Raw genomic sequence first — 15309 nt, forward strand, 5'->3', positions numbered from 1 at the left:
AAAAGTCTCTGGTATCAAACATTTCTCTGTACAAACAAAAAGTATCTGGGTTTGGTACAAGGATCTCTTCTGGAATATATTCACCTTCTCCATCACTCATTCCACATACTTGCTTCATGGCTTCTCAGTCTGTAGATTTGGTTTCTTGTCCTCCACTACTTGTTTCTTGAGGCCCTACATGTTTAGCCTAGGCACTGCGGCAGCAATGGCTGGGTGGGGTGGTAAATGGCCCCAGAACTGCCATCAAGAGGATTGTCCTCTTGAGAGAGACTACAGGGTGGGGCAGGATGCCTTCTTCACCTCCCTGTCTTGAGGTCCTGACTGTAGTGCCATATGATGAGTCGCAGTGGTATCTAATGGCACCTGAAGGGACTTTTCCTGCACCTCCTAATCTCTCCTCTTCTCTTTCCTACTTTCATTTCATCATACCTCCAGCCCTCCTCTATTCGCACCCCTCATTTGTAAAGCAGGTCTGCTCTTCTTTTACCTCTGTCTGGTCTTTTCTAACCTTCTTTCAGGTATTCTTCCCCCTCTTTATCTCCTGACCCACTTAAAACACTTGGCTTCTCCCTTACATTGTCACCCCTCCTGACTATACTCCTTGTCTTCCCCTTGATGTCATGGTAGTTATTTATTTTTGATAGGGCGCACCTTGTCGGTAGTCCTCAGTGTGCAGAAAGTAAGAGAGCTCATTCGAAAAGATCAGAGCATAAAAAACCCGATGGGCCCCAGGAGCTAGGAAGCGCTAGTCGTGGATTGAAAAAGAAATTGTTTTAAGAGATTTCTTAAAAGAAGAGAACTCTGAACAGGTACGCAGAGAAACGGAGAGGGAGTTCGAGAAGCGTGGGGTAACAAGAGTTAAAGCTAGTGCCACCGAAACGAGTATGCTTATATTGAGGTTGCTCAAGATTATTGGAATTATTAGATCGAAGTGAGCGAGATGACCGAGAGAGTTTAATCCTTTCTTTCAAGTACGATGGGGCATTATCAGTGAGGCACTTATAGCTAAGGGTAAGTACCTTATTTGTAATGCAGTATTTAACAGGAAGCCAATGTAGGGAGTTGCGGGCTTCAGTGACATAGTTCCTTCTAGAGATACCACAAACAACTCGGACAGCATTGCTCTGAACAACCTGTAATGAGACCAGGTTAGACCAGGTTAGACCGGGATGTACCTGCAAGGAGACAGTTGCTATAATCGAGTTTGGAATTGATCAAGGCAACAGCAAGCGCCACAGTATTAGAGGCGGATAGGAAAGATTTAATTTGCCTAATAAGGCACGTTGTGTAGGCACACGAGACCTTCAGCTGGCTGACATGTTTATTCATATTTAGATTAACATCTAAATAAACGCCAAGGGTTTTGACCCACGGACTGGTCTGAATGGTGGCTCCAATCTCCAATGTTTCTTAATATACAACCTTTCCTCTCTGCATCTGTCAATCTCCTATGTCCCTGCCTCCTTCTGTTGTTCCTTTCATCCACTCCCTACTCCACTTCCACCTTACTCTTCACTAATTCCAACCTCCTCTCCTGCTCTCTGACCATTCCTTTCTAGCACTCTTCAAAGTACCTCTTCTGCATCTCGCAGGCTCTTTACTCTGGAACTCCCTATCACTGTTTTCCTGGGGATTGAACCTTTCATAGGACTTGGGCCGAATGGTTTCAAACTGATTGGGTGGAGATGTCACATGACTGTCCTGGGCAAACTGTGTGGCAGGGATGCTTAGTAGTTCTGACCTTTGGGAAGTCTTAAAATGGGCCAGCCACCACCTTGAATCACAATCCAGAACGTTCTCACTGCTAACTCGGCTCCAGCTGCTTTTCGTCATCCTTTTCTGTTGCTGGAAGGTTCCATTGCCCTGGAGTTTGCTTTGGCTCTCCTATCTGGTCAGCATGTCAGTCAGCGGGCTGTGAACTCTTTTTGGTGGTGTTAATTAATGAAAGCAGTTCTCCTCGCATCTGATTTGTTGTTGAGGTTTCTCTTTTCTGTTCCAAAGAGGGGAGGGTCTTCAGGGATCTCTCCCCATCATGCCTGGGGCTGTAAGGGAAACGTGGGCTCTCCTGACGTCTTACCTCAGCTTGCATAACAAGTGAAGCGCTTTGGAGGTCCAGTTGCTACAGGGTTCCTTCTGCACGTCCAAGGGCAGAAGAATCAGAGGTTTCCAGGACTGTCCTCCTTGGGGGTGCAGGGCGCTTCTGTGAGGTGCTCAGGTCCTTCCCATAGGCTCCCTGCCTCCAAATCCGTAAGTGTGCTTTCCTACTCCCGTCCTGTTTTTCACTTGGTTGGAAGAGTGGGATTAGGTAAAATGTAGTTTACCTAACACGGGTGTGTTATCCAGGTCCAGATAACTTGGGCTTGGATCACATTCTTCTGCGTCCTTCCTAGCCCCAGGGAGTTGACTGGAGCTTCTCTTGTCCACCTCCTTCTAATTCCATATTGGACTCTTCCCTGGTCGGCTGTCGGTATTACCTCTTACAAAGGGTAATTCTGGGAGTTGCAGTCTGTTTTCCTTTCCAATGCCTTGTGTGATTTAAACAGGGGAAAGTACTTGCTTCAGGAACCTTCTTGTTTCTAGGTCCACGTGACGATGATCACAAGGTCACTTTGTCACAAACATGATCATGACTGAGGACCATGCATCTCCTACAACTCCCTTTCACATTGGGTCCTTAAACGTGTTTTGGGGTGACAGGATTGCCACTGTGCCATCACTGGATTTCTTGCAGCAGTCATATCGAAAGGGGGAAAAGGAAAAGTGGTCCTTTTTCCCCCCTCTGGCAGCCCAACCTGCCTACTCCTTTCAAGGATGGCTTGCACCGGTGGAGACAGATGGTTCTGGGCTTTGTATTAGTGAAAACACCAAGGGGCCTTCTGTCCTAGCTGGATCTTGTCCTGGGGTGACGCCTCGGCCTCCAGAGACCATCCCTGAGGCATCCCACCCCAAGAAGTATGAGCCTGACGGTGGAGTCTTTTGCAAAGTGTTTCCATTTGTTACTAGGTCTTGGCCATAGCATCTCCACAGATGGTAGGCTTTGTGCAAGGGTAATAAAAATAAATCTTCACATGATCCCGGTGCTTCAAGACTCCACAAAGGCACAAAGGTGGTCTGCCATCTGGGGTGCTCCCGCACAATTTTGACCATGACAGATTTGTGTCTTCACACAGGAGTCTGCTAGATCCTCTCCTCTGGAGCGTCAGCAGCCTTTCGGGTATGGGAGAGGTTCTTCCTCCATGATGTCTCCTCCCAAGGTGAGCAGGGAATGATTTGTGTTCTTAGTTGATTTTCAACCATGAACTTTGAACCTTGGTCCACATTGTATGCCCCTCCTGCAGGGGCCAAGCAGCTTTCTGACCCCTGAATGACACCACGTAGGCAATCCACGTGGTACCAGGCTTCAACCTACATTTGAATGCCTGCCTCTGCATCACAGGCTTTGAGCTAGGACTTTTATTGTGTGCTTCCAACATATCATGCACTCCTTGGACATGCCCACGTACACTGAGGGGTTGATAGAGGTTTTGCCCCAGGCTATGTCACCACAACTGCCTAATCTTCCGCCTGCAACGCTGGGACATAATGCCATCTGTGAGGGCGGAATAACTTGAGTTTATTTGATTTTTATCAATCAAATGACGTGGGTAGATTTTTCTCTAAAGGTGAGGTTGGCTAATTAAACCACCTTTTAAGATGCTCCAGGCTACGAATCATAGTGCAAGCATTGTGTAACTGCTGGACTTGTCTACTGACCCTTCCCAGCAGCTGCCCTGTAGTTTGGCCGCATGGCAGAACAAAATGACATTTGCATTCCTGCCAACAGACTGCTGGAGTACAAAGCTCCAACAGCCAGGATCTAACTTCAACCCTCGGTTAGCCTGATCCTATTGAAATCATACAATTGCGTACTCCCAGAACGTAATCTGTGGGTGGCTATGGTTTGGTGGCCTCTGGGAATCCACAAGTACATTTGCCAAAAAGGGTTGTCTCCTTTTATTATCAGCTTGGGATTATAGTGACCTTCCTTGTTAGGGCCTCATATGTACTCAATGTCTTGCACTCAGTGACTTATAACTGACCATTTGGGCTCTGCCTCTGCAAAATCCTTCGTCTTCCCAGGGAAAGGTTTCTCACCTTCCACGAAGGCTGGGGCTACCTGAGGTAGCAGGGAGAATCCAGTGTTTCAAAGGGCAGGCTTTGCCATGCAAAACAGATTAACACCAGGGTGGTGATTAACAGACTTTTTGATGCAGGGGCAGAGTTGAGTAGCTCAGGTGAGAACTTTCCAAAAAGAGAAGGGTTCCACCATCTTGGGAATTCCTTAGGCTCCCAAATCTCCTGTACTCCCACCTCACCTGCCTCGTTCAAAGCACTCGAATTGAACCCTTTTCAGAAGATTAGAAGTGAACCAAATCACTGTAGGAGATTGGCTATTTAAGGGGGTGATACCACCCCCATGGTGAATCGTCTTGGGACATCTGAAGGATTTCATCTCGACTCGCTCAGAAGAAAATCTTCTCCAAAGCCATCTTCCATAGTCGTAAACCTCCAGGAAAAGGGCAAGCCTTTTCCTTTAACCATCCATTATGACATTTGGGTTGATCTGTGCGCTAGACAGGGCCTACTGCAGCGAAGACCACTGGCACCCAGAACAAGCTCACGGAGAACCCTGAAGTGCTTTCTAAGACTTTCCTGGATGAGAAGTGCAGAAGAAAGGACTTACCCAGCTCTCAGAAACACTGGACAGAGTTCCCCAGCAACCAAACAACCAAAAAAGTTACCCTTGCTCTCCTTGCATTTCTGAACCATTTTGCCAGTTGGGGCGCCTTTGAGACTGTCCAAGCTGCTGCAATGTTTTTCAATTTTTGACCTTAGTGCGTTGTCTCCACATGCAAGACCTGCCAAGTCTTCTGTCTGCCTGATTACCAGCTTCTTTGAGCCCCATGTTTCCAGCACTGCAGTACCAGTAGACCCTGTTGAGCCTGCTCACTGCCAAAGGCAAGTATTTGCTTCTCTGCAATCATCAAGGCCACGTTTCTTCCAGTGCAGCTGACCCGTCACTGCCTGGTATTTCTCAGCGTCATCAACCCGCCAGCCACTATGACTGCCGAACCGCACTGTGCTGTTCAATCCCATCGACGCCGCTCACCTACTCACTGAAAGTGGCCAGACTCAAGATTCTACACTGAAAAGTCTGCAAAACAAGAATAAACGTACAGCAAGTTCTGTCCCCTCTGTCCTCCTTTAATGGGCTCTAGTTACATTTAAGACCCCATTCCTGATCTTTTTAAGACAAATACTTTGAACTGGAAGATGCTGCAGAAACTGTTTGCCTGACTACACAGAATACCCATGTTGTCCCAAATCTGCATTCTGTAAGGAATCGGGAGTAAGACTTGGACACAGGGACATTGTGATGGTTGCTATAGACTTTTATTAAAGAAAAGAGAGGGTTGAAGAAAGACCTATCTGGCCCATCTTTACGAGGGGTTTTCCTGCCTCGACGAAACTAAAGCATGTCAGTGCCAGAATGTCCAAAAGTAAAGAGTTTTCTGTCCTGTGTCCAAAATCCTACCTGAACCTTACATGCTAAACTCAAAATAAAGTGTAAAGGGACATAGTCTTTCAACTGGCCATCTGTAGTTTTTTTCAAAGTTCCAACTCAAAGTTCCAAAAAGTGCAAAAATAAACAAATAATCACAGTTCCACAATCCTCTGAGAGGGGAGGTCTCGCGTGGGGGTGGGGGGGGGGGGTTCCCCCTTCCCCTGAGTTTCTCAAGCCCTTCACAGTTCACAATCACAGGTCTCTCCTTAAAATATTCGGTTTTCCAATCCAGGTGTATGGCTCCCTTCCTTTTTGCTTTTCTGTCACGTGTAATGACCCTAGAACCACTTACCTTATTACAAGGACCAGACGTTCTTGGACTCAGGAAGGCAATTATACACACCCAGACTCACAATTGGAATATAATTGGCTCTTTACAGGCCCTTTATTCACACTTACTATGCATACAGATATCTATTGGAATAAATGCAATTGGTTATTCATAGACACACAGACAAGGATAGCTACAAACCAGGTCTACATCACCGTTAGTGCAGTTGAAGGAAAACACTTCATCTCGGCCACTACGACACTACCCAGTCTCGATGCAAGTAGGTAGAGAGATCACACGTGCTAACAGGGTCTGGAACAGAGCGTCCTCCCTCAGCGAAACTTCATCACCCAGGGTTCCAATTCTCTATCTACCATCAGGATACCTCTCCTCTTATGGGGTAAAATTGTCCCCCACCCACAACTCCCTTAGGTTGCCAACTGTCCCTGGCCGAAGGACAGACAGCAGTCATGGGAAGCAATGAGCAGAGAAATCCAGTCAGTAGTGGAAAAACCCAGTTCGTCTCCCGCTCGCTCATTCCCAGCAACCCTTATCAGTGCACCTGCACATCTCCAACTCCCTTTTCGGCTCGTCCTTGAGTGAACAATACAAGTACTATACTTCATAGGGAGCTCATCTGTGTCATAATATAATTTCGAGGGGATTGGGTCCTCCGACGTATTCCATATCTATGACAGATAATGTCCACAGCTGTGCTGCTTCGGAAAATCTTTGGCGTCTGCGTCCTGCGTCGATGACATCAATGCGCCGTCCCCGAGGACCTCCGACGGCCAACGTCACCCGATGTGATAAGTAGGACGCACGACGCCTATAGCCTCAGTTCCGTTTTTTCCGCGAACGTGTTCGCTTCGTGAATCTCGGTACGCCTCGACTCTTTGGAGTTTGCTGTTTTCTTCTCGTTTCGTTGAACCTGTTTGTTTTTTTTGTGAAGACCTGTTTGTGGCGATGTCTACTTCGTCTTCAACACCGCGTCCGGGCTTCAAGAAATGCGGGGACTGTTGGTCCAAGATGTCGGTCACGGACTCGCACGACGCCTGCCTCTGGTGCCTCGGGGAGGCCCACGATACGGACGACTGTGTCGACTGCCAGTCGCTCACATTGGAGAATTCATGTCCGCCTTCTAACTGAGCTCACAGAAACGTAGACTTTCATTGCGGTTTGGAATTGAATGTCCAAAATGGCCACACACCAGCGCCATGTTTTAGCTCATTATGGCACACGCATTACACCTTCCCCCGGATTTCACACAGTGAAGGGGTTATCTTCATCTCCCTGGCTTTTACAATTTATTCAACTTTCCAGTCCAGTGGGTATGGTATCCTTCCCCTGGATTTCACACACCTGAGAGGTTTGCTTTTCTCTTCTTGGCTGTTTATTCACAATTAGGTGCAGGTCCCAGACTCGCAATCACATTGCTGGGCATACTCTCCTGACAGGGCTTTCACAATGTTCACTTTGTGATTGGGCGCGGGTCCCAGACTCGCAACAGTGTGCCTGGTATACTCTCCTGCCAGGACTTCCTCCACAGGTTACAGTCTGCTTCTTTTTGACACTGGGTCTTCGACCCCCTTTCATTGGTTTCATTCCGCCATGCACTCTGCGTCCCAGCTCACTTGCTCAGGTTCGCCCAGTAAATATCACTGTCTCTCCTCAGCATGCGGTATACACTGCAAAGCACCCTGGTGTCTCAAATCCCCTCTCTAAACTCACTGGTCTCTTGTGATGGCTTCAGCGTTCTCTGCGCTCTTTGGTTTCTCCAACGGGGCACCGCCTCCTTCTGTTGGCATCCCGTTCGCTCTCCAGTACCTACTCTACCGTGTCCTCCTCTCCACAGAGTCTCCTGCTGCAGGCCTCCGTGCGGCGTACCTTTTAACGTCTGAGCTTCTTGTGACGGCGCAGGCTGGAGCTCTTCTGCTCCCCGCTACAGCTGGCTTCTTCCTCGCTTCCCGACCCGCATCGGGTATAGTGGTGTTCCATCTTCCTCGCAGTGGTGGCGTTTTAAATGTTGCGGCACCTATTGAATCTATCCAACCACTAGAGCGTGTCTCTAGTTCTGCAGCTTCAGTGCTCTGTATTGCTCTCATGCTCCTCCTCGTCCCAGTCCATTTACAAAATGTATTGCAGAGAGCCCTACTGTCAATGCAAAGTGGATTTGCTAGATCTATATCACAATATGCCATACAGGTTTGGGAATTCAAGGGGTTGGTGTTATACCCTGAGTGGGTAGGGAGATACCATGTTGCTGCCAGTTAAGTCTCATTCCCTCCCATGAGGCCTATCTCTCCCCATATGGTCCTACCAGAAGCAGCCTCTCCAGGGTCGGGATCAGGTAGTGACTGCCCTTACCTGGCCACATGAGAGGAGAGTTTCCCCGGAGAGGGTGTGGTGACATCCCTAGATTTACCACAATTCTGTTTGCCTTTGCAGGGGTGGTGGGTCCTTTAGTGTTTTTATCATTTGTTTGCAACTTTAGTTTAACAATCCTATCTTTATAGAACCTTGGCTGAACATTATTTTATTTTTCTTCTTCAGTGCTGTTGTTTGGACTGCTTCTGTGCTAGCTCACATCTCTCCTGAAGAATACAGCCTTCCCTCAGCCCATAATACCTTCACAAGGCGAAGGAAGTATACCTATCCGGATGCAGCGTTTCACATCTAGTTGAGATCACTGCTGGTTTACTAGTAGCATATGGGACTGAATGTGAATTGTAGTACTTACTCGCTCCTGTACTCCTGCAGAGCAGTGGTCGTTTTGTGGCAGTCAATAGCTGTGCTACCAGCTCTGGCATTGTGGCCCACTGTGGCACTTTCTCCCTCTGAAATTAGTCACACCTTTGGGGACAGCACAACATCTTCCTAACATGACCAAGAGATGGCTTTGGCTCAAGTACATACTTTAAGTACTCCCTAGTCCCATTTTCCCAGCTGGGCATTCATCCCTCTACCAGGCACAGCCCCCTTCAACCTCAAGGTCTTTTCATTACAGATTGAGAGGGTAGAAGAGTTATTGTGCCTTGCAGTAGAGGATTCTCTGTGCATTGAAATAGGAGCGGTTTCCTGCATACAGCGGCTTAGAGGCCAGGAGTGGTCGGTTATGGTGTTACAAAAGGGCGTAATTGCAAAAGTGTCTAAGGTTTGGCAGAGCCTCAATTTTAGCTTATATTGTAACAGCATCTGCATAATTATCTTTTAGGACACCCTCCTATCTCGTTCTCTGGCAGCCTCCCTTTAAACTTTCAGCTGGATTGTGTCTTCTACAGCATTGAATGTCTTCCCCAGCCAATCTCATAAAAATGGTTCATGCCATTCGGCCTTGTACTTGTGTCAGGCTGATGCTATGTTGGCAGATGTCCATAAACGATTCTGTAGCGAGATTGCAGATTTTCAGGGTGATCTCCCTCCAGGACGCCAGACAGCTTTCCGGTCTGGTCCAGCTGATGCTCACCTCATTGCCCAAGGCTTATTGGAGGTGGGGGGAGCAAGGGGTAGGAGGAGTAGTCTCAAGAGTTCAAGCTTTGGGAAAGACAACAGGTTGGTCAACAATGTATTTTAAAAGCACCTTTGGAGTTAGAAGATCAATACGAAATATATGGGTGGTGGTGCAAACCAGGAGTCGTCATACAACTTATTGACATGTTCAAATCGGTTTTATTCAAATTTAAAAGAAAAACGCCTAACTAGCCCTATTGCTAGGAGGGAAGTTCCCTACCTAGCAAAGCAAAAACTAGGGGTGCACGTAAAGTCCAAAATAAAATTCTTATGTCCGAAACCTAATCAAACCAACTAAACTAACTGGCCTTACCACTTTCGAAAATAAACTAAAGGAAGACGGGAGGCTAGCACAACAGCCTCGGTGTAGGCTCAGTGTAGGCTTCTGCCTGGCCCCTTAGTAGTAGATTTGCTCACAGTCTCAGAGTGTTCAACTCTATAATTCTCAAAATCTTTAGAGTCCTCACAATCTTCAGATAGTCTTAGTAGAAATTATAATTAACTTTTGTAATGGGTTTCACATTCCCCCTTGATAAAGAAAACAGTTTCTTCTGATATTCTTCTCAGGCTTTATGTTCAATTATACACATCCCTTCAGGATTACTTGGCAAGACAACTCTGTTTCCCACCTTTGGGTATTGGGATTTCCCCACACTCCTGTGGTCCTCTTGTGAATGCCTTTATTTTACAATTGCCATTTTCACTAGCCTGATCAGCTATTCCAGCCTTGACATACAATCAATATTTACTCTGTTTACAGGGCACTGTGTGCTCGATAAGCTTTCTCAACTTCTCCCACTCTTTGTGGCTCTTGCAGCCATGACATGCAATATTCGTAATGTGTTCCACTTTGTTTTCGTGGGCCTGTTTGCCCAGTAAACTTGCTTTAAACCCTCATACTCTCGGCGGCTCTTCCTGCTGTGACATGCAATGTTAGCAACGTTTTCCCACTGTTCTCGGTACCTGTCGTCCGTTTCAGAACTTCCTGGTGCCCCCACTTCAACAGCGGCTGTGTTCCATACAGTGTTACTTCCAGTGGAACAGGCACTTGCTGGGCAGAGCTCAGCGATATCGGCTCCTCTCTGGTCTCTGCATCTGTTCGGGGCCCAAGGCCCACCAGTGTTCATCAGTGGTCCCATCACAAGAGAAGACTGCTGTCTTCCCATTGAGTCTCGTTCCCTGACCGGAGCCTCTTGCTCTGTCAAGGCCCCCGCCGTTCAGCCTCCATCTAGTGGGTCTCTCTCCTCACATGCAACGACTAGCTCTGCGGCTTGACATGGCTCCTCCCCTCCAGGTTAGGCTTGCCTCTGCATAGCATCTTTTCTCCTCCCTCTGTGGGAGTCTCCTCCATTCACAATTTGCTCTTTATGCACGTCATTGTAACAAGAATTGTCTGTCTTCCTTGACGATGGTCTTCAGGCGGTGTTCAGTATTACCTGAAGCTAATAGAAACAAAGAAGGATCTTTGTTGAATGTAGTCTCTACAGGAGAAGTCAGTCTTTCCAACATCCATATAAGTGGACAAAGTGGTTTGGAATGGGAGTTCTTGTCCCTGAGAGGGGAGTCACTCCCAGTGAGGTCCCACTTGCCCAGACCCGTAGGCTGGGTCTTGCTTAGCGGGCTCGCCGCCCCAACTTCAAAAGGGGTGGCACCCCTCTGGGGATAAGGGACAAATTGTCCAGATTCATCAAAGACTCCTCTAAGGGCTACCCTATGGGATTTTTGGGGGTGTATCCTTGGCTGGGAGGTGGAGGGAAGGGGGAACTCCAGTGATCACAACAAGGCAAGAATGTGTTGGGGAGTGGCCTTTGCCCCCATAAAATCCCTTTTGGCAAGAGGGGATGATAAAAGGCAAGTGCATTTGTGCCCCTTACTCCAATTTTCTGTGTGACTACTCTTGGGATATTTAGTCATTGGGACACTTCTGCCATGGGAGGTCCATGGGTGCACTGGCTAAAGATGGTTTTGTGATTGGGTCCAGCTGCACAGCGGTTTCTAGCTCCGGTTCTGGGACCGCTCTTGACAAATTTGCAGCTGGGCAGTCACGGCACCTCATGATAGCAGCCACAGCGGGTATCAACGTATGAATAGTCCTCCAGGACATAACAGAAGCAGGGAAGCATCAAAGTAACCCCCGGTGCGGGGTCAGCAGTCAAATGTCAAGATGGCCGAGAAGATGCAGCTCACAGTAGGCCCCTTCTTTATCTAGTAAAGCAGCAACAGCTGGAGTGACGATGTTAGGTCACCAGTTGATGGCTTACAGAATCCCAAGCTTCAGTTCGGGCTGGCAACCAATGCAGTGGATAGCCTTTTGCAGAGGATGGGCTGCCCACAGGGTTGTCCCAGGACACTTCCTATGTGAACTGACTGTGGGTTACTGGTGCAGAGGTCCAGACTAATTGGTCACACCAGTCCAAGGCACAAAGCACCGGCAATAATCTCCTACTTCATGCTGGGGCCTGCCCAGCCCAACAGTGGCAAGGATCTGCACCTTTTAAACCGGTATGGGCTGTCCAATCATGGACCATCTCAAATCCCACATCTGCCCAGCACCGTCTGTGCTTTGGCATGGATGTTCATTTAGACTAGGCAGTTTCAACCCCCTTTCTGGCGTGTCGGATACAGGCAGAACTTTTGCCCGGGAATCAGCCAGATCCTGCGATGGCTTTTCCAGACCTGAGAGGGCAGGAAGAAAGCCAAAGAACAAGATGGCCACATAGCCTGGCTATTGTATTTAGTATCTGGTACTCAAAATGGAATTTTGTATTTAAATAAAACCTGGTGCACCAAAAAAAGGTGAAACACAGTTCACTGTCATCAGTCTGTCTTAGGCCCTTCCGAAAAGGTAACACAATGTTACAGAAAGCAGGAGGAGAAGGGATACAAAGTATGCCTGCAACACTTTACTGCAAAGTGATGTTTGATACTTAAAAAACAACACAGGAATTACTAACTGGAACTCGGTTTCCCTGCACTTGTAACCTTAAGGGCTGACAAGTGCCCCTGCAATAAGGAGTGAAGGAAGTGAAGCAAAAGGGCTGTACATGCCTCCAAAGTCAAGCACGGGTTCAAGGCCTAGTAAAATAGCTGGAGGTTCCATCAATTTATAATAGAAGGAAAATTGCAAAAAGAACATTCTTCCCTAAAACACGTATTAGTATTGACTTTGAACTCATTTGGTGGCTATTATAAGGGCTTTCAGCATCTCTGATATCTTCACCTTTTTTTTAATTCTGACCCGTTGATAAAGTGCCATTTGGATGGCTGGCAGGGTTTTTTCTACTAGTGGAAGTTCTTCCTCCGATGTGGGACCTGAATATGACACCGTCCTCAATATCACCTAAATCAATCGAGCCATGGCAACAACTGACATAAAACCTAGGGGTTTCAATAATTCCCTTCTTAGTAGCTGTTACATTGGCCATACACATGCGAGCTATCTCTGTTGTACTCTCCCAGTCTTTCTTGCTAATATCGTGACCTCTTTTCACATGAATCAGGCTTGACCTGTACGGCACTAAGAGCTTTTGGAAGGCTGATTACCTATTCACATATTTATGCAGTTCCAAACTTTACAAGAAGGTCTCCAAGGCCTCGATTTCTTGTTGGCTGTCTTCCAGAAACTCATTGCCTAGAAAGAAAGTTACTGATCCTAGTGACTACTGGATTCCTTGTGCATAGTCTGCTTTCCTCCATATGCCTGTGAGGTCGTGCCTCACACGCCGCTCACAAATAAAACACTCACACGGGTCATCGCCAGCTTTTCACTAAGCTTATTCATGCGGTTACGTTATCTCGTCCACTCTGGTCACATGACCAGTGACTGTTGCGTGTAACTAGCATCACCTGCTGTCTGTGATGCGACGCTACAATGCCCACCCTCCATCCCCCACTAATACAGGGGTCTGCAACCTTTAGCTCTCCAAATATCTTGGACCAGGAACTCCCATCAGCTCTAAGCAGCAGTCACTTGTGAGGGATCATGGGAGTACTAGTCCAAAACATTTTCAGATCCAAAAGTTGCATTAGCCTGCCCAACTCTGGCGCAAGATGGGGAAGACACTGAACCGCATTCCATCGAGGCAGCCAAACCATGCATGTCTGACATGGCTTCCACGTACGCTGCCTCCGCTCCTGAATTAAAGCTGTGCAGAATGATGCTGTTTATTCCTCATAGAATGGACTCCCATAAGTATGTAGGAAACAAAATTATGGAAAAGAAGCACATTGGCCACTATTACAGCAAGTATGTATTTTTTCTTCTCATTGCTTCTCTTTGTTTCTATTTGTCATTGTTGCACTCTTCTTTTTTTATCTCTCATTGCTTTTCTTCGTTATCATTTATGCTGTTTTATCTCCTCACATCTCTGATCTCCCGTCTCCTCTGTCAGTTACTCTGGCTATATTTTTCCTGACTTCACTTTTATCTTTCTCCTTTCTGCTCTTATTTGTATCCCCTTTTTTATTGTTACTAGTCTTTGTGGTGGTCTTTTTGCCATTACTGCTTTCTTTGATCACCTTTCTTTGTTGTTTTCCTATATGTCCCTGTCACTTTGTTGCTCTCTCTTGCCGTCTTCCCAGTGTTTCTTTGCTATTCCATTCCGGCTTTGCCTTATTTCTACTCTGCTTTGTTTATACTCTTCTTGTTGTTTCTTGTGATGTGCTTTTACTCGCTTGTCGTCTGTTGTTCGCTTATCTATTCACTTTCCTCCTTCCATTGTCCATTCAATGATTTATTTTGCCCCTCCATAGGTGGAACCAGCCAGGCCAGCATGCACTTCCATCAGAGACACGTTACGGCCTTACTCTGAAAGACTGGCAGGATAGATGGGTGGTGGCTGTGAAAAACCAACCAAATCAGCAGAGTGGCTGGTCCTGAGAGACTGGACATGTCACCAGAATTGATTTTATATTATACTGGGGTCACACCCTAGAATGACTGAATATCTACAGGTCTGAGGAATGGTGAATTTAAAACACATCTTCCTTATTCTACATAAGTGTGAACGAGGGAGGTGTATGGAGGGAGTTAATGGCAAAAGTAATCAAAGTATAACAATGGAAAATTAAAATTAAAAAAATATTCATCAAGTCTTGTGTGATTTTTCTATAAAATCCTTCTCCGCAGGGATCGTCCTACCAGGAAGACAAAAGAACAAGTATGCCAGTATCATGGATAGCTTGATTGTGGGCTTGTACTTTTATCATCAACCGCCAAATTATGATCAGTATTAAAGTATGTATGTATAGTCGTAGCCATTAGTTTTGTTTCACCTGTGGTTGTTTACCACCTACATACTCTTCTATGAAGTATGTGCCGGTGGCTGTCTTTTGGTCCAGCCTTTCATACGCCACGGACACCTATGTTCCAATTTGGAAAATTCTAAATGGATTTAGCAGTGGTAGCTTCAAAAGCTACTGCCACATCACAGTGACACAAAGGACACTTGAGCCACACTGCGGGTATAACGTTACCTGGCCGATTATGCTTTCCTGTTGATTAATGCAGTGGGCCAGAAATCTAACAAAAAACTGGATATGTTTTATTTTTTCACTATTGTATTGGTTATCCTGTTGGTTGTCATCGGCAGAATATGCTATTCATTCTGGTAAGTTTATTTTTTAGGAACCTTCTGTTAGTGAGATTTTTCTTGGCTCTATTGTTAGGCAAAATCTAAGGAATCCCACAGAACAGCTTCCTTCCCTTTCTGCTAAGAGTGAGTTATCCTAGATGCATGCAACCCTAGTCATGTTCACCCCTTAACCAAAAAAGGGCGAATAACCATGTAATTATCAAAAATACACATTTTAATATTTATCAAAAACACTTGACACATTACAATATATTTTTCTAAAACAACACAACAATGTTTAAAACACACGCTAAAACTCACATCAGTGTGTGTACATATTCTACAAATGG

The 15309-nt window shown here is 46.5% G+C and overlaps 1 protein-coding gene across 3 annotated transcripts in view; it reads left to right on the forward strand.

The window, feature by feature from the left end:
• HAUS5 (HAUS augmin like complex subunit 5) overlaps nt 1–14477 on the forward strand; it is a 740017-nt gene extending 725540 nt beyond the window's left edge. For all 3 annotated transcript variants that reach the window (XM_069604849.1, XM_069604848.1, XM_069604847.1), the window contains one exon: nt 14139–14477. In XM_069604849.1, coding sequence (XP_069460950.1) covers nt 14139–14265 — 127 coding nt within the window. In that variant the 3' untranslated portion in view covers nt 14266–14477. The remainder of the gene's footprint in view (nt 1–14138) is intronic.
• Nucleotides 14478–15309: the final 832 nt, after the last annotated feature.

The sequence above is a fragment of the Ambystoma mexicanum genome, chromosome 1p (genome assembly GCF_040938575.1).
Source record: "Ambystoma mexicanum isolate Mex_15411 chromosome 1p, UKY_AmexF1_1, whole genome shotgun sequence".
NCBI lineage: Eukaryota > Metazoa > Chordata > Amphibia > Caudata > Ambystomatidae > Ambystoma > Ambystoma mexicanum.